A 25,078-nucleotide genomic window follows, 5' to 3' on the forward strand; every position below is an offset into this window, starting at 1 on the left:
CTCTCCAGACAGATAGTTCCAAGTGTATCTCACGGAGTCATGGTGTACTGCTAGGCTAACGTATTTAATTTTTCTTCTGAAGTATTATTTTAGTACATTTTTTTAACGATCTAATAATTTTCAATTATAAAATTTTATATAACAATGGATGAACGTTGTCTCATACATACACATGTTTACGAGGTGAAATATAAGTTTTAATGCTAAGTGGCAACTTAAAGAACAACGCTATTCCGATGTAGAAATAGAAAATAAAAAAAAGTATCGCCAGTTTTGCTGCATAATGCACATACGTTTCAATATTATAAAATCTTGTAAATATAAGTTAGATTAGGGTTCATGAACTTGGATCCGAGATGCCGATGCAGCAAAATGCCTCGAACACTAGTGAGAAAAAGATATATAAATGTTCTTAGACGGAAAAGTATATAATCATAAATATAGAAAAAGACCCATTTTCAATATCAGAAATTTAAGTAAAAAAAATAAGTCTTGAAAATGCTTCATACGAGTATCATAATTTAAAAAAAATCTTTTATATTTTTTTTATCTAATTCGTTTTTTTTTTCATTCCTTCCTATGCGGCAGCGACAAAAAAATGTGTATTATGTAGTTGCTATGATTATATGTCCCTTCTGGCAAATCACATGACTTGCAAGTCACAGGTGAACCTTCATTTTTTTTCTTTTTAGAAGACAGTTTACATATTTAAAAAAAAAAAATGTAAGAATTTCCATGCCTGCAGGGAGTTCGCCAACTTGGCAATAACTTTTATTATTATTATTATTATTATTGTTGTTGTTGTTGTTGTTGTTGTTGTTGTTGTTGTTACGAGCTAAGCTACAATCTTAGTTGGAAACGCAGGATGCTGTTAGCCCAAGGGGTCCAACGGAAAAATAGCCCAGTGAGAAAAGGTAACAAGGAAATATACAAAGTACAAAAAAAAGCAATGAACAATTAAAATAGAATATTTTAAAAACAGTAACAACAGTAAAACATCTTTCATATATAAACTATAAAGAAACTTAGGTAAACCGTATAAATTAGATATAAAATAACAATACTACAACCTACAATTCATATTTCACCTTCGTCATATTTTCCTTTTGAGGCTAAAATCCTATAAACAAAGAGGCCAGAACGTGCTGGAGTTTCTGTCATTGTTCAAGCTTATAACATAAGGCCCACCGTCTACTAAAAGTTATGCACTCACATGAAACGTGTAGTTGCTCAATAGTGTAACAATTCTTTTTTTTGAAAAACAACATACGGTGAGGATCAGGTTACTCTAGTGTGAAAACTCGCAGTTCGTAAACACTACTACTGTATTTTTGGTTCTCTGTATAGATGTTACCCAACTAGGGCTATAGCTTAGATTATGATGATGATGATAATAATAATAATGATAATAATAATTAATAAAAATGATAATAATAATTATAGTTTTTCAGTCTACTCGATAACTCGGATAATTTTTTATGCCACTAATTGAGCAAAAGTCATTCATGGTTGGGAAGTCAAATTCAAGATAAGTCTAAGTTGAGTATATAATACAAAGTTCACATTTTTGGTAAAAAGAAACACTATAAACTGTATTAAATACTCAACTTAGACTTATCTTCAATTTGACTTCCCAACCTTGAAGAATGACTCTTGCTCAATTACTGGCAGAACGCAGTAATACAGAAATGGTTATCCGAGCCATAGAGAAGATAGACTGCAAAGTGAATCCTACTGAGGCAGCCATTTTTTCAACCAAACATGATTTAAAGAGGTTCTACCACAATAATAATAATAATAATAATAATGATGATGATGATGATGATGATGACGTCTCCCTCCTCCTTCCCAGTTTTTTTCCTGCCAGCCCTCTGGGAGTCAAATTTAACTCATTGGACTGGTTCATTTACTTTTCATAATGATAATGGTGATGATAATTATAGTGAAGCTTACTCAGTGTGTTTGCTGTATTCTATAGCAGTTCGGGAAACCTTCTATGGTTAGGCGCTGGTGATAAGTTATGCTCTCAAAGTTCTGTGCTGGATAAGCTTTCAAAAAAATTTTAACCTTCAATTATGGTAAATCATCGGCTGTATGAATAGTGATAACACACAAATATCTATATCTATATCTATCTATCTATCTATCTATCTATATATATATATATATATATATATATATATATATATATATATATATATATATACACATACGCATACACACATACATTACATACATACAGCAACAGATGCAGCCACCAAGTGTTTCCTTTCAAATGTGTAGTGTTGTTCAAATAGTGGTGATATATTTTTGTGGTTTAATGTGAAAGAAGTGAAGGGAATTTGTGAGTACAGACTGTTTATATTGTATTTTTTTTAACTTTTTTTTTTTTTTTTTTTTTTTTTTTTTTTTGTGACTGGCCCTGTGTGATTTGGTTAGAAAGTGAAGTGCATTAGTTTTTCTTAACCGTTCTGTAACCATTCTGTAAGAGTAACAGTTACGTATATGTAAGTGTAATTGTTATTTACTATAGTGTTAAAGTGTCGACTTTTTTCATTAATTGTCAAAATTGAATATTTTCAATTTCTAGTGAAACAAGTGATTGTATTCTTGGTGTCATTTTGTCTTAAGTCTAAGGTCTAGTTCAGATTTAAATTTCGAGTGATTTATTTTAGGTATTTTTTATTATTTTTATTTCGATCACCAATAATTATTTCAGTGCCTTGCTTGTATCCCTGACTAAGAACCGAAGTGAGAGGTTTATTTTAGAATAGTTCCCATTAAAAGTAAAGTAATCTTCCAGTTTTGTTTTGAGAGTAAAGTAAAGAGACCTTTAGATATTCAGTGTTCATATATATATTAAAGTCTGGTTGTTGCGTATATTCTCAAAGCTCACAGGTATTTTCTTGTGTATCAGATTTATGTTAAAATAAAACAAGTGAGTTTTGGAGCTTGGGAGTTTACGTAATTCGCTAGTCGTAATAATATACATACATACATACATACATACTGTATAGGCTATATATGTATTTGTATATATATGCATATGTATATATAATATAATATATATATATATATATATATATATATATATATATATGTGTGTGTGTGTGTGTGTGTGTGTGTGTGTGTAGGTAGAATCGCGAAAAGTAAAATTTTTCTAGATCTAAGGAAGGAAAGTGAAAAATATTTTAAGAAAGAAAATAAACACTTCTGTAATACGAAAAAATATGACGAGTTTAGTTTAACAATACAAAACGGCTACTCCTAGCTGCATGATGAAATGGAAGCAAGTAAAAAAGAAGTGAACAGTAATTTAACAAAATTTGTATTTAAATCAACAGAAGAAATAGGTGGAAAAGTTCTTGACCAAGAGCAAGGAAAACAGAAAAAATAACTAACCAAGACAGATAGAAATGAGGGTAAAATCCAAGAGAGACGAAATAGAAATAGCAGAACTATCTAAATGATAATCTAGAATCCCAAGTCATTCATAAACACAGTTAGACCAAAATTGGGAAAACCTAAAGAAAGGAAGAAACATCAAATTGATGAAAAAAGACTAAGAACCAGGCGTCAACAGATATTGCCTTTAAAGGATGAAAATGGGAATGTCAACAAAAGATATGGAGTGATAAGAATTACAGAATTCTATACAATGCTATACAATAGTGATATATGAAATAACTTTGTCAATAGAAAGAAGTAACTGTAGGATAAGTAAAGAAAGCATTAAAAGGTACGAACAGAGGCAAAGCAGCAGGAAATGATGGCTTAACAATTCATTTAATAGATGAAGGAGATTTCGTAAAAGCAAAACTTTCTGAACTGTACACAAAATGTCTGCAGGACTGCTCTATACCTACTGCTTAGAAAAACTTTATCATTATGCTAATTCACAAATAGGAGACACAAAAGACCTGAAAAACTACCGCCCAATAAGTTTACTCTGTAATATATGAAATATTTGCAAAGATCATATTAGATCGAATAGAAAGACGGCTAGACTTTAATCAACCAGGAGAGAAGGCAGGCTTTAAAAGTGGTTATTCAACAACTGATCATATCTGTGTAATTAACCAGCTAATGGAAAAATCAACAGGGGGGGGGGGGGTTACAAAACACTATTTTATGGCATTTATAGTCTCTGATAAAGCGTTTGATTCTGTCAAAATGTCAGTAGTAATAAGAGGCATTCTAAAACGAGGATATCCATGCAGGAAGTACAGCGATCCTAAAACTATAAAGATACAGTAGTGAGAAAATTCTTATTGAGGAAGGAGTGAGACAGGGAGACACCATCTCATAAATTATTCAGTGTTTCTAGAAGTTTTTAAGAATTTAGATTGGGAAAATGTAGGAATAGAAATTAATTGGGAAAAGTTTAATAACTCAAGATTTGCAGAAAACATAGTTCTATTTAGTGAATTATGGTAGGAATGGCAATAGATGGTAGAAGCTTTGAATAGAGAAAGCAGAAATGTTGGACTGAAAATGAATATAAATAAAACTAAGATAATATTCAATGAAAATGCAGTCAACAATTAGTGGTTATGGACGAACCTCTGAGAGATTGTTAAAGGATATACAGTTAGCTTCCCGTTAACACGAGTTAATTTTTTTTTTTTGGAGATCTATTCTGTTAACACGAAATGTCGGATGTTAAGCTAGTTGAATTTAGAGAGAGAGAGAGAGAGAGAGAGAGAGAGAGGTTAATAAGAATCTATTTAAGCTTATAAACAAAGATTTTGTAGTTTTTGATGTAGTACCAAAAAAGTAATTTAATCTTACGAATAAATGTACATCCATACTTTTAAATGTAGATGTTTTCAGTACATCGGGGCTCTTTATTTGTGAAGGTGGTTTGCTCTAAGATAGTATAAAATAGAAAGATTTTGTAAGGTTGAATAACAAATTAAGTTATAAAATTATATTGCGATAGTATAAAATAAACTTAATTGTTACATTTACCAATATTTATATTCAATATCTTTGATTACATCGCGTATGAAGAAGGCTGTGGATCGTCAACTGATTCATTGTTGTTCGATAAGCATTTCAATAAGAAACTGGTCGAGAGTTTGTTGAAGTTTTTTTTTTTTTTCAAGGATTACGTGATAGGGAGCAAAATCATATCAACAAAACTCTGTTAACTATATGCGAGTATAATGGTAATACCGGCGGGACCTTGAAAACAGCTGACAACAAAACCAAATTAAATACAATCTGTAATTGCTGTAGTTTAAATATATCTTGAATTGTTAATAGGAAAGTACAAAACTTATTAAACAAAGTTCAGATACCTTCGAAAACCAGGATTATTTTAGACATGTTTCCGTTCATATACGTTATGTTGTCAGCTAAAACTATAGATCAGCTAACGAAATCGAATGACGTCTTAATCCCTGCCTACGATGGAACATATATTTAAGGAAAGTAAAAGTTTATAGTGTATGTAGTATTTAGCTGACACGTTCTAAAAAAGACAAAGATTTCTTTTAAACATGTTCTATGTGAGTATCGCAAGGCAGCTCACAGAGAGAGAGAGAGAGAGAGAGAGAGAGAGAGAGAGAGAGAGAGAGAGAGAGAGAGAGATGTACTGTATTCACATAATAACTAATAATGATAGCTTTAAACTAAATGTATGAAAACCATGTAAAATTACTTGCAAATAAATAAGCATGGCATTAAAAGGAAAAATGTGTTACGATCGGTTATTTATCGAAATGAAGAAAATAAATCTGTAATGTGTTTGATATGCACAGTAGCCTCGTGCGTCCGTACATACCAGAAGCTACTGTTCATTTTTTTTTAACTTGAATATGTACTAATTGATATAGAATTAATTGTAGTTAAATAATTATTAGACTAAAAGGAAGAATATGTTACGATCTTTTAGTTCATTGCCGAAATGAAAGAAAAATAAACCGTTAATGTGTATGATATGCATTTGTTGTAGCATTGTGTGTTTGTACATACGACGCAGTACAGTTCATTGTGAATTTTAACTTAAATATGTACTTTTTTATATAATGGAAGAGTAAATGGAAGAGTATGTTACGATCTGTTATTTATTTACTAAAATGAAAGAAAATTTAAATCGCTAATTTGTTTGATATGCTGATGTATACATCGTAGTATTGTGCGTTCGTACATACATTAGTTTTGTTTAGTGTGTTTTTTAACTTGAAAAATGTACTTACTGATATAGAATTAATTGTAAATAAATAATCATGATATTAAAGGGAAAAATACGAGAGAGAGAGAGAGAGAGAGAGAGAGAGAGAGAGAGAGAGAGAGAGAGAGAGAGAGAGAGAGAGAGTATGGGGACGGGAGCGAGGCAGGTGACAGTCAGTGATGGCGAGAGTGATGCGTCATAGTGTGAATTTACATGGGTAATAACTTATATTACCATAAAATAAATACAAGTAGAGTAAGAATGTGTATTTTTATTGTTTCTGTGACCTTCAAATTGTCTCTTCAGGAAATTAAACCAAAAATAAAAGAAGGATAATCATGTGATGGAGAGTTTTTGGTAAACAAAATGAAATTATAAAATGTAAAATGCCACGTTCTCTAAAAAGAAAAGATTAATTGATGGTCTTACCAGTATTAATTTATAGGCCTACATCAAAATCTTGGAGCCTTTTTAAAGCCTTAGAACACAACTACTGTAGTTACAACTCAGAGCTATGGAAAAAATAATGATGGGGTACAACTCGAAGAGCTATAGAAATAACACCAAGACACAGAAAAAGAGCTATATGAATATGATCGCAAACTAAAGAAGATATTCTAACATGTATGAAAAAGAAACGAACATGAACATGACATATAAGGAGAATGATAGATGGACAAAAAGAATATCAGAATGGGTCTCTAGAGATTGCAAACGAAGCACAAGAAGGAAAAGAAGACAATGGATTGACGCGCCAAGAAAATTTGCGTGTACAGTCAGGCATAGAAAGACCATACAGGGACGTGTAAGGACGTTTCTGAGGCCTTTGTCTTGCAGTGGACTAGCAACGGATGATATATATATATATATATATATATATATATATATATATATATATATATATATATATATATATATATACATACATACATACATAAGAGAGAGCAAACGTCTGGCTTTACGACCTATCACATACTCTACAATTACCTTCTGCATTGAGCATGATTCTTATATTAATTTTTCTTCACTGCGCATTCTTCATATCGTAATCATTTTCTAAAATATAATTACAAGTTGTTCTTAACAAGAATGCTCACTGAGTCACCCTCTAAATTGTAAATGACGATGTAAATTATCATATTAAATGAACAACACCTCCACAAGTTACTTATTCGAGTCTCGTTTCTTCCATTGTTGCACATATCTAGTGAACTCTCCAAGACATGAAGAAAAACAAGAGAAACCTGTCATACATTAACAGACCCTTCACCTCTTTTCTTATTGGTTGACTATTTCGCCTCACATTCGTCGTAAACATGACGTCGAGCGTAGGAAATAAATCTTTAGATATAAACATATCGGGTAACAGTCTGTGACGACGTGGGAAAGCTCACTTGTATCCAGTCCCGGCTGCAGTGACCGATTTAATAGGTAACTGAGGAACTCTCCCATATTTTCTGGCTGTGGAGAGATTTCTTTTAGTTTAGCCTCTAATCTGTTTAAGTTTGCGTTGATTATTTTAATTTTCTCTGATGTCAGACGACTACGATTTATAGAAATGTATAATTTACTTCCTTGAACCCTACGCTGTGCACTGGGGGCAATGCTTCACGATCTTTGCACTGTTCCTTCGGCCTCTGACTGCTCCCATTTTTTAGCTTTCTACTTTACCCTTTTCTCTTTTTTCATATTGCCATCCATTATCTCTTATATTTTTCCCTATATTACAATTGTGGAGTCCACCCCCTCCAATTGCTTATCGACGCTGAATAACCTCCCCGCCCCCATCACCAAATATGGCTAAAATTTTATAAATCCAATCCAATTCTAAAGGAAGGAATTTGGGCAAACTATAAAAGCTTAAGGTATTTTCCAAATATCTCAATCTTATTAGATTTCTTACACATCAAGATTTTTTATTTGATGATCAATAGTAAGAATTTCCTTCACATGGAAAGTGGTAATATATTTCGAAAAGCTCTTCTGTGATTATGAAGAAAGTTGTTAAATTTTGTGCACTTGAAGTATCCGACGATTTTTTTTTATTCTGTTATAATCCTTTATTCAGTTTATTTTTTTTGTTCCACGTTTGGCAACTGACATCCATTTTTTAAATGTGTGTGTATATATATATATATATATATATATATATATATAATATATATATATATATATATATATATATATATATATATATATATATATATACTGTATATAACAAGACTATTTGTTTCAAGTAGAGCGCTGAATAATCGTCTCGACCATGTTATTACAATGTTGGATCTTCGGTCATACGTTTAAAAGGGTTTAATTCATTACTTCTGTCGGTTTTATTTCATGAGTGGGTTGTTTTCTTTGTTGATGGCTTTACGTTTGTTACTTTTTGTGCTTTGCAGCCAGTAAAGTAGTGTTTCATAAAGTTTCCTTTGTTTTTATATCACACATTCAACGTTTACAATTTTATTTTATTTTTCTCGCCTTCAAATCCAACATTTACACATCAATTCTCCAAGTTTTCTTTCAATTAAATTTATATTTTACACTTCAGTGTCCTTTATTTTCCTCTTATTCGAAAAAAAAATTACACATTGCTTCCATTTACCCTATTGGATTTTACTCTTCTCGTCATTCGCCTTCGTCTTTCCCGTGTGACATTTAGTTTTTTAAGCTCTTCCTTCGGCTTCAACAGTCAAATACCTCATCGAATATATGATCCTTCACTTTACAACTTGGTTTTTTTTACTGTAACCTCTCTGCCGTGCACCAATAAACTACCATAAACTAAGAAAGGCTCTGAATGCAGTATTGTAAGCTATATATATATATATATATATATATATATATATATATATATATATATATAATGAAGATAATTTTGATGTTTAGGAAATATAATAGAAATCAAGATATGATAGAAACCACACCAAATTCAGAGATCAGGTCATAAGGCAGGTGAGATATACTTATCAATTGCATTATGGCCGTAACTACGATCCCCGCCCTTCTACCGGAAATATCTTTGATTTTCCTTCTTGCTTCAGCCAGACGATTAGCTATAATTCTAAACCTAATTGCGTTTTTCTGTCTTCTCTAATCTTCCACGTTCCTCACTTTTCCTTACTTAGTATATTCTCTTTTTATTTATAATATGGTTCTGTTTATTACTTCTCGTGTTATACGTCTAAGATATGTTATCAAATACAACTTTCAAATACGTATTCTCGAATTTCTTCAACACCAGAGGGTTAGGTTGCAAGAGCTGGTGTCTGGCCAGTGCGGCCAAGTAATCTGTAACAACTAATAACTTTTTACCAATGAATAAAAACCACAAAATACCAAAATACAAAGGCAATATGTCTAATGAATTTTATTCTTTTCACGCAGGTGTCAATATATAGGCTAAACCCAATATGGGTCCGACAGACGAAAGTGTTATCGCCGAGGGCATTGACATCCCCTCAGGAACTCGAAAGTCCCAAGAAGAGGAGGAAAGTGATGAAGGTGACACTAAGACCTGTGAGCTTCAGAAATTTGAAGATTTATTAGAGATGATTAACCCCTGGGGATGCTGGAATGTGACCATACTTATTTTGGGGTGCTATTGTAAGGAGAAAGATAAGTCATTTCTTATAACAAATAAAGTTTTATTTTCAATAGCAAATAATCTCGTGTTTGGAAATCTTCATCATTCACATTTCCATGAAGCTACTAAAATGATAACTTATTATTTTTGTTCATTAAAGGTTTATAAATTCTATAAACTAACAAATAGTTGTTACCAAGTAAATGAGATTGATTTAACTGTGAAACTAAAGAGGAAATGGTATCAGCATATCATAATAGAGTGTTAATGAATTATATACCTTCAGGTACGTTTATGAATCCATTGCAGTTAATCAGTTATCAGTTCCTGGGAGCAACTCCCAATTATTGGTGTCACGTAGAAGCTTTGCATGATGCCAACTGGACTACAGAAGAAATTATTTCGCTGGCTATACCTGTAAAGTAAGTGATTATTATATATTTGTGCACAATTATGTTTAAACTTGATACACATAAAAGGAATAGTGCAATACTTAAATTCCAAGGAAATTAAATATCAAAATGTAAAAAGAAAATGTACAGAGTAGATATACAGTACTTTACTTTGATGGCTGCTTTTCCGATCCCATACAGCAGGGGAACCGCACTCTCTACAGGACCTCCACTGTCGTTTTACCTTGTTCGTTCAGAGTATTTAACGTTTCATATTGCGTATTGTTCATTTACTGTTAAATCGTCACTGTTGTATGACCTTTGAAATAAGAGTCTTCAGTTTCCTCTTGAACCTTAATGTCTTTAATCATTCGAATGTTTCGTGGGAGCCTATTTTATAGTCTCAGGGCCGCATATTTAAAGGCTCTGGAGCCTAAAGTAGACATAAATCTAGGTTCCAACAGTTTGAAGCCATCTGTAACTATTCTTGTGTCGACACGATATGTTGGCTGCGCAATCTGTAGCAATTCTCTTAAGTATTTTGGACGCCCAGTTCTGATAACTTGGTGGGTTATTGCACATGTTTTAAATTCAATTCTCGCTTTAATCGGCAGCCAGTGTAAACCAATTAGTATAGGGGTGATCCTTTCTGTAGGTGGGACACCTTTTATGAGTTGCTCCTCTGTTTATTATGTTTTGTAATTTCTTAAGTTGCACTTTTAGTGAATTGTAATAGATAGAGTTGCATTAGTCAATCTTGGTAATAACACAGTTTATCACAAGTTTCTTTACAGAATTTTCGTCCAAGTACTTCTTTATAAACACAATATTTCTTAGATGATAACCAGCAGTTTTTATTACATTATTTAATTGGGCCTTTAGAACCAGGTTACAGTCAAGAAATACACCTAGATCTCGAACTTTACTAGATATTGGCACCAAGTCATTATTTATGTTCATTTGAATATTACCTAAGTTTCTCACGCTGTTTCTTGCCCACCACCATGAATTCAGTTTTGTTTTCATTTAATTTTAGTTGTTTAGATGTCATCCATTCTCTAACACTATCAAGGATTCGGTTTAGAGTTTAAGTAGTGTCATGTATATCATTTATGGAGAAGTAAAATTGTGTCATCTGCAAATAGTGTGAACTTCACATGAGCTTAATTCCTGGTAGTCCAGTGGATTTTTCAGAATTGGTGTGACTATAGCCATTTTCTCAGATCTAGGAAACGTACATTCATCAATGCTTGCATTTGATATTCTCATTATTATTTCGGCTAGACTAGAAAAGTCTCTCTCTCCAATTACTTCAGATATTGGCATAGGGTCGATCGTGCAGTTTGTTTTCTTTGCTCTCTTGATAATTCTGGTGATGTCATCTTATGTTATGTTGTTAAATCATATTAATTTTGTCTGTGTGCCTGGTGTATCATTAATCTGATGTTGAGTATTTACAAATGACCTGGTTATATTTTCAATTTTCTTTTAAAGAATACTAGAAATTATTTGCTAGTGCCTGGTCACTGTATCCATCAGGTAGCTTCTTTTATTTTACATTTCCCATTATACCATTCAGGAGACGATATAACTCATTCATGTCTGTTGCTGCTTTGAGTATCTTTCTTTTATAGTATTCACTTTTTTCCTTCTTAATAGATAGTTATATTGATACGCAGCAGTTTTGTATTCTACCCAAGTACTTTCAGTTTTTAACCTATTCCACTTTCTTTACATCTTTTTTTTTTTTACCAAAGTCTCTCCATCAAACCAAGGAGATTGGTCTTTTACGGTTATAGTCTTTTCCATCGGTGGGCACATGGTATCATATTCACTTTTACTCACTTTATTATAAGTAGTCATAAGACAGCACACTTAGCTCCTAAGAGGCATTGGTCATCATGATCTCAGGGAATGTTGATAGCATCATTTATTTTCTTTGTAACTTCTTCAAAAAATACGGAGGAGAAAAATTTGATTTATGCATAAAGTTTATTTTCTTTACTAATGCATGTTTCTGTAGAGATAGACTAAACGTAATAAGTTTGTGTACTGGGGAGATAGTACATTTCTCTTCGACTTTTGTATCAGATACAATATTATTCATGTCATCACTTAGAACTAAGTCTAGCGTATGCCCAGTTAAAGTAGTTGTGCAGTCGACATTATTCACTCGTTGATATGATTTTAGTAACTCGCTAAATGCCAAAGCGTCAGGATTTGATTCATCATCCATCCAAAAATTGAAGTCTCCTCAGATAACTAATTCATTTTTCTCCATGATAATCATCTCAATGAGAGCACCGTCTTCAAAAAAGATACTAGAGTTTGTTCTAGGAGGTTTGTAGATTGTTACAAAGGATATTCTTCTATTTTTGGGCATAAGTTTTATTTTTGGGCTCAAGCCATGATGTCCTGATGGAAGGTTCCTTCAGTAGCTTCCTTGGGTCTATTTAACTACAGGGATATTCCCAGAGAATTAAACTAAAGGTTATCACAGAATTCTAACTTCTAAAGGTTTCCCTCTAGGATATCGTATATCAACAGGGGACGCATGTATTAACACGCCACATAGCTATCTGCACCCCATAGAGAAAAAACACTTCGATATGGAAGGGTGAAGAATAACTGGGGAGCCGTTCCACAGTTACACTCGTCCGTGGCTGCTTTTGGTACTCGAAACGTAAACAAACGGGCGCCATTGCTAAATGACGTCACGTCCGTCCTCATCCTTTTTCCTGTAGCTCCTTGCTTTGGTCGGATTTTCCTTGAGTGCGTTTTTCATCTGCTTACATCGCCGTTATGTCGCTACCTTCAGCCTCGCCTTCTTCTGGAAAGTTGAGTACCAGGTCCCAGTATTGTTTAAATAAGCTCTAGCCGTAAAGTAACTTCTACTTTTCGTAAAATATTGAGTTTTGTGGCAGAGCTGTGCCGATCCCGGACGCGCCATTTTATGGCGTCGCTGTTCATATCGCATGCTTTATTTAGTTAGCCAGAACAGCCTTCTCCGGTCATTTAACTATTTAATATTATTAGTTATTTAGTCTTCATAGCTAGGAATTTCTTATATCGTGTTTTAGCGCTCATCAGACTCGGTCGCCGTTCGACCCCATACTAGATCGCTAGCTTAGCCCCTAGGCTGGATAGTCTAGTGCTTGTTTTCATGCATGATATATACCAGTGTTCCTAAGTTAAGTTATGAAGATTGTGGCATTATTAAACATACTATTAACTGTGATGTAAGTGTTTTCGCCTTCGGGGACCATATAGGGGACCGGGTTGATTGCGTATCTTTCCACCCTAACCTAATGTAGGAACCCCTATATGCTCCCTAATCCCCCTGTCTGCGGGCGTTCCCTCTGTGTGGCCTTGCTTCCCCTTCTATATAGGGGAATCTTGTCTACAAACAGAGTATTTATCGCTTCTCTGTCTACCCTAAGGGAATGACCCTCCCGTAGGGTCGTTACCGAAAAATAAGGAACGGCTCTGCCCTTCCTCAGTTGCACCTGGTTGGGTTACTCCTTCCTCCCTGCAACTTGCGATGTGTCTTTCAAGCTTGCCTAGCCTTGGAGTTAGCCCTCCTTCTCTAGGTTAAGCTCTGGGGGTTGACTCTGCCCTATTATAGTTTGGGACAGTACTCCTGAACCGTTCTCATTCTGGGCTACCTAACCTAGGTTAGGGAGCGTTCTCCCTTTCCTTGGTGGCCGTTCTCATACAGAGTCTCCCCTATAGAAAGACCCCTCATCTTCCCCCTCCCCACTTATCCCTTTGGTGTAGGCTTGCCTACACACATCTGTCCCTAGTCCTACAACTCCTCCCTTGAGTGGAGTGGTAGGGCTAACTTGTTCTCCTGCTGAGCTGGCCGCTCTGGTACACATACCCTCCATAGCGTTCTATGGGGGTGGTCGCCGGCAGCGGTCCGGCCGGCGGGGTTTTCCCCCCTCTTGAGTGCCCTCTAACCCTCCCTTGGGTTACCCCAGGCACCCGGCCGACTGCCGGCTCCCTGCCGCCGGATGCTAGGAGTATCCACTCCTATCATGAGTGCACGCTCTCCAGAGGGATGCCGGAGGGGTATGAGATCTTACCCCTTCCATCCCTCCTTACCTTTCTCTCCTGCTATCCCGGTGCCGGTCCCTTGCCGCCTCTACTGCCGGCAGTAACCGCCATTACCTCAGGTGACATTCTTTCATAAGATGCCCTCCCCCTCTAAGACGTCGGCCTTCCGTGTGCCGGAGGCTGCCGCCTTCCGTCGACATGCAGCCGACGTCCCACCCCTCATTTTACCTAGTAACAGCTGGCCGACCTTCGGAGCCGGCCACCGGCGTGCTGGCATTGATTGCCGGCGGTCTAGGTATACAACCATATACATATCTATCTTATGAATTGATCCAAGCTCACCAGGCCGTCAGCCTTCGGCTGCCGGAGCCCCCGCCTCCTGCCGACGACCCGCCGCTGTGCCGGCAGTCGCCACGATGGTATTATACTTAAGATGCTCAGTGTGTCTGTCTTGATGCCTTCCACCCTGCAGGACCGGCCTCCGGCGTGCTGTCGGTCTGCCCGCACCCTCCTGAGATGTTAAGGGACATTCACCCCTTCTCATATCTGCCGACAACATGCCGACAGTCACATACTGCAGCCAGATGGCTTAGCCACTTCTATACATAGGTATTGTCTTACCATATAAGTCTGTGGCTGTGCTGTTTGATTGCACATTACAATGTTCCAGCATACACTGTGTATCTTAGTGCAGCCGATTGCCGGAACCTATATCTAATAAGGGGTTCTCCTATTCCTCTTCTACTCCAGGGATCTGAGTGGTCTCCGACCCTGCTACACCCTGCAGGCAATTTCTGTTAGAGGCTTAGCTTCTACCCACCACGGCTTATCCATATGGATTTCCGTTTTGTGGCCGAAAAGAAATTGCCTACTGATAAGGTTGCGGTAACCGACTGGGCGGGATTCACAAGTATGTGTCTATCTACTTCCTTTCCCGCTCATTATTCTCAGGCATTATAATACCTCGTGAATTACTTTAATGCTTAAAAATTTAGATTAAGTTATCTTAATTTTAGAGTAATGTAAGTCATTCTTATGCCTTCCATGTACTCATGATCTCCTCCTTTTACAGGAGGAGTATATGAAGTGTGAAAGCAACTTCTGTGGAGTGAAGCGCCCGCACTTCTACGGGCACAAGGCGTGCCGGACCCACGCCCCCTGCGCCGCCAAGAAAGGCGACCTGAAATACTGGGACCCGCAGAACTGTACAGTCTGCAAGAGTCGTTTGGCCGAGGCGTTCGACGACCCTCCTTCCGCGGAGGCAAGGGACAACGCTCGAGAGACGCTACGCAAATGGGTGTGTGGCTTCCAGAAGAACGCCACCGGACCGTATCTCGCCAGCGAAGATTTGAGGGCCTTGCTTTTCCCAAAGGCATCCAAAGACTCTGTGGTCCCCCGTGATCAGATCCCCACCGTCCAGATCGTGGTGGAACCTGATATTGTCATGGCCCAGTTCATGCATGAGTGCCATTTGGATTCCGATAACATGGAACGTATGTCGGAAGTGTCAGAAGAGACGGAAAAGAACCTCATGGGCGAGGAACTCGACTATGAGGAAGATCAGGTGGAATACCCTGATTCGGAGACCGAGGTCGCTCCCGCTCCTACTCCCGCAGCGACTCCTGCACCGTCCGAGGAACCTGTTCCTTCAACTTCCGCCACCCCGGACTCTCCTCCATCGGCCACTCAGGAGGTCTTCAAGATGCTTGAAGCCCTCATGGAAAGAAAACTACGAGAAACCCAGGGGCAATTCCAGACTACTCTGGTTAATCTTAAACAACCGAAACGGATTTCGGTTAAGGACCTCCCCACTTGCTCGGAAGCTAACACATGAAGATATACCGAGCATATGCCAATCACGACTGGTAAGATCTACATCAGTGAGAGGGTTGGCTCTATCTTGTTGGAAGAAGTGGAATTCTTCCCGAACTTCGAGGCTTATCCGGACTGTTACGTCCGGCTCAGGTCCGAACCAGCCTCAAAGGAGGAGACCAAACCGAAGGAGGTTATCGTGTTCGATCTCGCGAAGGCCCAGGCTATGCTAGCCCAGGCGGTGAAGAGTAGGGGTTTTACCAACTCCAAGATGCCGGCGCTTAGTAAGAAGCATCCAACCTTCGTTGCGCCGAATGCTGCGATTTTCCCCTTCATCGAAAAAGCCTTCACAGCGATCTTAAAGGCAGTGGAGGAAGGGAAACCTTGCCCTGCACTGGAGGAGTGCAGACCCTTCTCCCTTACCGTTCCTCCCGATGATAGGCACTGGAAAGACGTCCAGTCAACCTTCACGGTGGGGAAGTTAGAGCCTGACGTAGCTGGTCGTCAATTCAATGAGGACCTCCCAAGGCTAAATGATCACCTCCTTTGTAAGGAACAGGATTCGAAGGAGAGGCTTGCCGCATCGATGTCCCTCCAGGTACAGCTAGAACTTATGGCCGGGGATACTAGAGTCCCGGACTTTTATATGGTCCTAGCCAAAACACACTTGGTAACGGTGACGAAGGACCTGTATAGCTTCACTAAGGCTCGCAGAGCCTGTCGTGAATTCGTGTTTGCCAACGCGGCGGTGAAATACGAACCCCGGAGACTGATTTCCTCCAATATCTGGGGTAAGTATCTCTTTCCCTCCTCCCTGGTGAAAGAGATTGCAGACAAGGCCACCACGGAGAATAGGAACCTTCTCCACAAGTGGGGCATGTCAAGAAAAAGGAAATCCTCTCAGGACGAGGGCCCTCAACCTAAGAGGAAACCTCAAAAGCCGAAACCCCAGCAACATCAACAGAGACGGCAGTTTCCGGGTACCGCTACTCCCCAAGTGGCCACACAGCCACAGCAGACCTTTCAGTTGGTCCCCCATCCAGTGGTGTCGCAGTCACCGGTCTTTACCCCTGCGTATGAGCAACACGCTACTACCTTTCGTCCCAGAGGTAGGGGCTCAAGCAGGGGTTCCGGCAGAGATTCGTCTCGCCACCCCTCCAGAGGCAGAGGAGGAAGGGGAGCTTGTGGCCGAGGTGGCAAACCCTCGGGACACCAGAAGCAATGAAGTGCTTCCGGTGGGAGGAAGACTCGGCCAATTCCAGGTTTGTTGGACCTTCGATCCCTGGGTGCACAGCATCGTCAAGAAGGGACTAGGCTGGAGCTGGACTCAACCACCCCCAGCCTTCCAGCAATTCTTCCAACAGTCAACCCCCCTCCTGGAAGAATATGTCCTAGAACTCTTGAACAAGAAGGTGATCAGGAGGGTAAAGTCAACCAGGTTCCAAGGGAGACTATTTTGCGTTCCCAAGAAGGACTCCGACAAACTCAGAGTCATTCTAGACTTATCCCCTCTCAACAAGTTCATTGCGAACAACAAGTTCAAGATGCTGACTCTGCAACAAATAAGGACCCTTCTGCCTCAAAGGGTCTACACGGTCTCCATAGACCTGGCGGATGCCTACTGGCACGTTCCAATAAATCATCACGCTTCCTCCTACCTAGGAGTTCGACTCCAAAGGAAAAGTTATGCCTTCAGGGCCATGCCCTTCGGGCTCAATGTGGCTCCACGGATCTTCACCAAGCTGGCAGACGCCATCGTCCAACAACTCCGTCTTCAGGGCGTCCAAGTGATGGCCTACCTAGACGACTGGCTAGTCTGGGCGACATCGCCTGAAGATTGTGTAAGAGCCTGCAACAAAGTCACCCAGTTCCTAGAGCATCTGGGATTCAAGATAAACACCGAGAAATCTCGCCTCTCTCCAGCTCAGAAGTTCCAATGGTTGGGAATCCATTGGGATCTTCAGTCACACCGCCTTTCCATTCCACAGAAGAAAAGGAAGGAAATAGCAGGGTCTGTCAGAAGACTTCTGAAATCCAAACGGATCTCAAGACGTCAGCAGGAACAAGTTCTCGGCTCTCTACAGTTCGCCTCTGTGACAAACCCAGTGCTTCGCGCACAGCTAAAGGATGCCGCGGGAGTCTGGAGACGTTTCGCATCCATCGCTCGAAGAGATCTCAAGAGACGGCTTCCAAACAGACTTCGCTCACTATTAAAGCCGTGGTCGGAAGCCAAGGCCCTGAAAAGGTCCATTCCTCTTCAACACCCGCCTCCATCGATCAACTTCCACACGGACGCTTCACTGGAGGGTTGGGGAGGTCACTCCCACCAACGACAGGTTCAAGGAACATGGTCTCCCCTATTCAAGACGTTTCACATCAACATCTTGGAGGCCATGGCGGTTCTTCTCACCCTGAAGAAACTCTCCTCGCCTCCCTCGATCCACATCCATCTGACTCTGGACAACTCGGTGGTAGTCAGATGTCTCAATTGTCAGGGCTCGAGATCGCCCCAGATAAATCAGGTACTTCTTCTGATCTTCCATCTGGCAGAAAAGAAGAAATGGCACCTTTCTGCAGTTCACCTACAAGGATTCCGCAACGTGACGGCGGACGCTCTATCACGGTCAAGCCCAATAGAGTCGGAATGGTCTCTAGACGCAAGGTCATTCTCCTTCATCTCTCACCAAGTCCCGGAACTTCAGATCGATCTCTTCGCAACGAGCGACAACAATCAACTTCCTCGATACGTGGCCCCGTACGAGGACCCCAAGGCAAAAGCAGTGGATGCCATGTCACTGGATTGGAACAGATGGTCCAGGATATACCTGTTCCCTCCCGCCAACCTTCTGCTGAAAGTCCTCTCCAAACTGAGAACCTTCAAAGGGACAGCGACCCTAGTGGCTCCCAAGTGGCCCCGGAACAATTGGTACCCTCTGGTCCTGGAGTTGCAGCCCACGCTGATTCCCCTACCGGGCCCAGTTTTCTCTCAACAAGTACAGAAGTCGACTGTCTTCGCTTCATCACTGAAAGTCAGGGACCTTCATCTCATGATTTTCTCTCCTTAGCTGCAAAGAAAAGGTTTGGAATCTCGAAGAAAAGTCTAGACTTCCTCGAGGAATACAAGACTGAATCCACACGACGGCAATACGAATCTTCCTGGAGAAAGTGGGTCTCGTTCGTTAAGGCAAAAAATCCTACGGAAATCGCCATTGATTTTTGCATGTCCTTCTTCATTCACCTTCATGGACAAGGCTTAGCAGCCAACACGATTTCCACCTGCAAATCGGCTTTGACTAGACCACTACTGTACGCCTTCCAGATTGATCTGTCCAGCGATATCTTCAATAAATTACGAAAGGCATGCGCTAGACTACGCCCAGCACTCCCGCCAAAACCTATCTCCTGGTCCCTGGACAAGGTGCTCCATTTTGCCTCTAACTTGGACAACGATTCGTGCCCTCTAAAAGACTTGACTCAAAAAGTTATCTTCCTTTTTGCTCTCGCCTCGGGAGCCCGAGTCAGTGAAATAGTGGCATTATCAAGAGAAAAGGGTCATATCCTGTTCGCAGATACAGGAGAGCTTACCCTCTTCCCTGATCCGACGTTTCTCGCAAAGAATGAACTACCCACCAAGAGATGGGGCCCTTGGAGAATCTGCCCCCTGAAGGAAGATGTCTCTCTATGCCCAGTGGAGAGTCTTAAGGTCTATCTTCAAAGAACTTCAGACTTCGGTGGAGGACAACTCTTCAAAGGAGAAACATCGGGTAGTGACTTGTCACTGAAACAACTAAGAGCGAAAATCACCTACTTCATTCGCAGAGCGGATCCTGACAGTACACCCGCAGGTCACTATCCTAGAAAAGTCGCGTCTTCTCTGAACTTCTTCCAGAGCATGGATTTCGAAAGCCTCAAGAGCTTCACAGGTTGGAAATCGTCGCGCGTTTTCTTCAAGCACTACGCGAAGCAAGTGCATGAAGTTAAACATTTCGTGGTAGCCGCAGGTAGTGTTATGAAACCTGCCGTTTAACTCTGCATAGAACAGTGAGTTACTTGGGACTTTAACTCTACGGGTGCCTGTGTTGACCCTTGTGTGATACATAGTGATTTCATGGACACTTAGTGTTTCTAATAGACTGTTCTTACCAAGGTGAAATGTCATAGACTTCACATGAGTGCCACATGCTCAAGGGCATGATGTGTTTTTTCTTTGAAAAAGACTGACGTTCCTCTGGAACTTGTGTTTCTAAAAGTGAAATTTCTTTTCAGATTCAAGATTGAAGTCTTTTATTTTCTCTGACAGTATTCTTTATTATTGTAAATTAACTTTACATTTATTATTGCAATTGTTATCACAATAATATGCAATCTATGAAATAAAATGTCTATTTTATTACATGTGCGTCTCTCTCCGCTCCTATTATTTATTATGAAATAAATGATTGTCATAGTTTCATTTAACCCCTTCCTTCTGAAAGAGAAGAATAATATAGATATACCTATATTATATACTCACTCATGCTGTGGTAATATTCCTACCTGAATACTTACCTTCATCCTGCCTTCGAGACCAGATTGATCTCTCCTCTAGGGAGTGTTGTAAATGTTTATCACTTACCTATGCTTGATAATATTCCTACCCGAATATTAACCTTATGTCTTGTCTCCGAGTCCTGCACGAACTCTCCGCAGGGTGAGTAGCTCTTCAATGATCGCTTTGAGATATTGGTATGGTCCACCAGGACTTCTCTGCCTGGGTGGCAAGAAGCTGGATCTTCACGGAAACTCTAGCAAGGACATGTTACATACCTCTATTCGAAGCCCTTGGCACTTACATAAAAAGGGGAAAATTTCCACGATACATTAATTCTCTGGTATACTTCCATCAGGACGTCATGGCTTGAGCCCAAAAAACGGATTTTGAGCGAAGCGAAAAATCTATTTTTGTGTGAGATAGCCATGACGTCCTGATGGACCCCCCCGTCTATTCTAGTCCAGCCTTTCAGGCCCCGCCTTGTCCTGCTGTATCATGGAGATTAGCAAGAAGCTGGCCTCAGGATGAGGACGGACGTGACGTCATTTAGCAATGGCGCCCGTTTGTTTACGTTTCGAGTACCAAAAGCAGCCACGGACGAGTGTAACTGTGGAACGGCTCCCCAGTTATTCTCCACCCTTCCATATCGAAGTGTTAACTCTATATGGGGTACAGATAGCTTTGTGGCATGTTAATACATGCGTCCCCTGTTGATATACGATATCCTAGAGGGAAACCTTTAGGGTACTCGCACCAGAAGTTAGAATTCTGTGATAACCTTTAGTTTAATTCTCTGGGAATATCCCTGTAGTTAAATAGACCCAAGGAAGCTACTGAAGGAACCTTCCACCAGGACGTCATGGCTATCTCACCCAAAAATAGATTTTTCGCTTCGCTCAAAATCCGTTTTCTATATACAGTGATGCCTCAGCATACGAAAGTAATCCGTTCAGGATACGGTTTCGTATGCTGATTTTTTCGTATCCTGAGTCGTGTTTTACATGTAAATAGCCTAATCCGTTCCAAGCCTTACGAAAAGACACCTTTTATTTCATAAACACGCTAAACTGTAGTAATAAACATGCAGTGCAGCCATCTCTATCATTCAATAATTAACCCAACTGTTAAAAACAGCCTAATCCATTCCAGAAACCACCATGAGATTATTCAATAATGTAGTTATAGCCTAGTTATCCCCTCCAAGCCCTAAGAAAACGGTCCGTTTTCTTTACTACTGTATAAAAGTTACGGTACTGTATGTAAATCATTTGGATCAGTGAAGGTGTATTGTTACCTGTACACCTAAATTAAGAGTTGATACCCTGAAAAAAAAAGGTACAGTGTACAGTTAATTAACAAAAAAGTTGAAACTTGCCTTTTGATTGAAACGATGTCCGATAGCGAAGTCGCGGCAGAGGAGGATGGCATAAGGCAGAAAACATAACAAGTGACAGGCTACATACAGTAATTTACACACTTAACACATTAACACTTCAACTTTACGAAATAAAAAAATGGCAGAAATAATTAACACGTAACATTACGTATGGAAAACTATAAAATGAAAGAAAAAATTACTTTAACATTTAACGGTAACATAAAACTTAAAATTGAATTACGTTTTTCAAATTTTCTAAATTTCTTCTACTTCTTCATCACTTTCTTTTTTCTGTTTCTTTTCTTTACTTTCACCTTCTAATTCTTCATCACTTCCTCTTTTCTGTTTCTTTTCTTCACTTTCACCTTCGTCTTGGCCTACTAATACTGCTGGCCTCTTTAATAAGAAACTATCAATGGAAGCTTGTTTCTGCTTACTTTTCAACACATTTCTAAAATGCGTTAGGCAAACGTCATTGCAGTGTTGAAGCGCACGGTTGGTATAAACTTTTTCTGGATGTTCCTTTTCGACGTAGTCTGCCATTTTATGGAAACAGGCGAGAATTTCCTTAATGTCTGACGTTTTCAAAGGTGTAACATCCTCCTCATCAGCGCTAGAGAACTGCTCTTGAACAACACTCATTTGCATCGTCTCCAACTCCTTCAGGTCGTTCGTCGTCAACTCCTCGTGGTGCTCCTCGATAAGTTCATCTATATCCTCGGCGCTAACTTCCAGCCCCATGGACGTACCAAGATGTACGATGTCAGCCACCTCAGACTGCTGAATGGGTTCAGGATCGTCAACGATCTCGGCTTCGTCTCCAGGCTTCCTGAACCCCTCGAAGTCTCGTGCAGAGACAACATCAGGCCACAGCTTCCTCCAAGATGAGTTCAGGGTACGCCTTGAAACTTCCTGCCAAGCGAGATCGATGAGTTTGAGGCATATCACGATATTAAAGTGATCTTTCCAAAAGGTTTGTACTTTCTGTGACTTGGAAACATCTCTGGAAGAGATGCTTCGTATACAATTTTTTAAAATTAGAAATAACTTGCTGGTCCATGGGCTGGAGGAGAGGGGTGGTGTTAGGCGGTAGATACAGGACCTTTATGAAGGAATACTCGGCCAGAAGATATTCCTCGAGGCCAGGAGGGTGAGCTGGAGCATTGTCCAACACCAGCAGACATTTCATAGGGAGGCGCTTTTCTTCCAAATATTTTCGGACAGTCGGACCGAAGCAAACATTCACCCAATCAATGAAAAGTTGCCTCGTTACCTAGGCTTTAGCATTCGCCCTCCACATCACGGGAAGGTTCTCCTTGATGACTTTGTGGGCTTTGAAGGCTCGGGGATTTTCAGAATGGTACACCAGCAGGGGCTTTATCTTGCAGTCCCCACTGGCGTTTGCGCAAAAAGCAAGGGTAAGCCTGTCCTTCATAGGCTTATGTCCGGGTAGCCTCTTCTCCTCCGCCGTGATGAACGTCCGACGAGGCATTTTCTTCCAGAAAAGCCCAGTTTCGTCGCAATTGAAAACTTGCTGCGAACTGTAGCCTTCCTGCAGAGTCAACTCTTCAAACGTTTTAACAAAGGCTTCGGCGGCCTTCGTGTCTGAGCTGGCTGCCTCCCCATGCCATACCACTGAATGAATACCAGTCCTTCTCTTGAATTTCTCGAACCACCCCCGAGAAGCCTTGAACTCTGGGGGTTCCTGCTGGGATGTTCCTTCTCCGGCCCCTTCTTCGGCCTGAGAACGCACGAGATCACCGAAAATGGCGGAGGCCTTCTGGCAAATTGTAGTCTCAGTGATGGTGTCTCCTGAGATCTCTTTGTCTTTGATCCACACAAGAAGCAGCCTCTCCATCTTGTCATGCACGTGGGTTCTCTTGCTGGAGAAAATAGTGACGCCCTTAGAAGGTGTTGCTGCTTTGATGGCCGCCTTATGCTTCAGGATGGTGCCTATCGTAGACGGGTTCCGGCCATACTCCTTGGCGATCGCACTTAAACGCATGCCAGACTCGTACTTTTTCACGATTTTGAGTTTTGTCTCCATCGAGAGCATCGTCTTCTTCTTTCCTTCGGCAACATTCTTGGGACCCATGGCTACAGTATTAAGCTCAATAATACACTACGTACTTTATATACTATGTAGTAAACATTAATACATTACAGTGCACAGTAAAGAATGTTTAATAACGATAACACGTGGCGTACGAATGTAATTAACACTACGTCAAACAAGCGAAAGCACACGAAGTCAATGTTAACGATACCGCAGTCGGAACGAAAAAAGAGAGAGAGAGATGAACGCCCGTGCGTAAGCAAGGTGGGATAGTTGCCGACCAATAGGAAAGCAGGATTTTATGGCGTCAGTTAGCATCTGAGTAGGGAGATAACCAATGGGTGAGCGGGAGGCTGTAAGTGAGTTTACCCAAGTTCAAAGTCTGGCGGCGCGCGCTTTTTAAAATTACTCTCAACGACGAGTTGGGATCTCGTAAGCTTTTCGTATCCTGAAAATTTTTTCGTATACTGGGGCATAAAAATCTTCGTATCGCTTTTCGTACCCTGAATTTTTCGTAAGAGGAAACTTTCGTATCCAGAGGTATCACTGTACTGTATTCAAAGCTTGTTACACTAATTCTTTTCAACGTTTTGAGATTTGAGTAACTTTTATGAATAAAGAGTCCGACACCCCCACCAGACCTACCCTCTCTCGGTATGTGAAAGAAGGCATGTGTGTGGGGTGTCATTTCAGTGATCTTTGCTTTGTCCAAGTTATTTAGCCATGTTTCAAATAATGCTAGTATATCTAAATATTTCTCGTTTATCAGTTCTCAAATTTGAACAGTGGTCTGATTAACTATGTGCAGTTTATACACTTTGACACTTCCGAATTACACTCCCTGGTGGAGTGTCTCCCTGAACATTTCCCGCAGACTTTATATTCATTCTTAGACTTGCAATCTTTTTTCAAAATGTTCATACCTCTGACAGTGGTAGAAGGTTGTCACGTGGTACCTATCACGTATGTTGTAGATACCCGATCGTAACGAAACTTTGTTCCCATTATCATGAATAGCCCTCCGAACATCAGGATCACATTTCATCACATGGTGGGTGGTCCCCCCCGAGGGATATTTCTTCAGGACTACAC

At 39.9% G+C, this 25,078-nt stretch overlaps 1 protein-coding gene across 1 annotated transcript in view; it reads left to right on the top strand.

Moving 5' to 3' along the window:
- The window catches only part of LOC137616454 (solute carrier family 22 member 7-like), a 122,266-nt gene that overhangs the window by 29,152 nt on the left and 68,036 nt on the right, over positions 1 to 25,078 (top strand). The window contains exons 2-3 of the mRNA XM_068346232.1: positions 9,563 to 9,781; positions 10,048 to 10,183. Coding sequence (XP_068202333.1) covers positions 9,589 to 9,781; positions 10,048 to 10,183 — 329 coding nt within the window. The 5' untranslated portion in view covers positions 9,563 to 9,588. The remainder of the gene's footprint in view (positions 1 to 9,562; positions 9,782 to 10,047; positions 10,184 to 25,078) is intronic.

This window comes from Palaemon carinicauda, chromosome 22 (assembly GCF_036898095.1).
Source record: "Palaemon carinicauda isolate YSFRI2023 chromosome 22, ASM3689809v2, whole genome shotgun sequence".
In the NCBI taxonomy this organism is placed as follows: domain Eukaryota; kingdom Metazoa; phylum Arthropoda; class Malacostraca; order Decapoda; family Palaemonidae; genus Palaemon; species Palaemon carinicauda.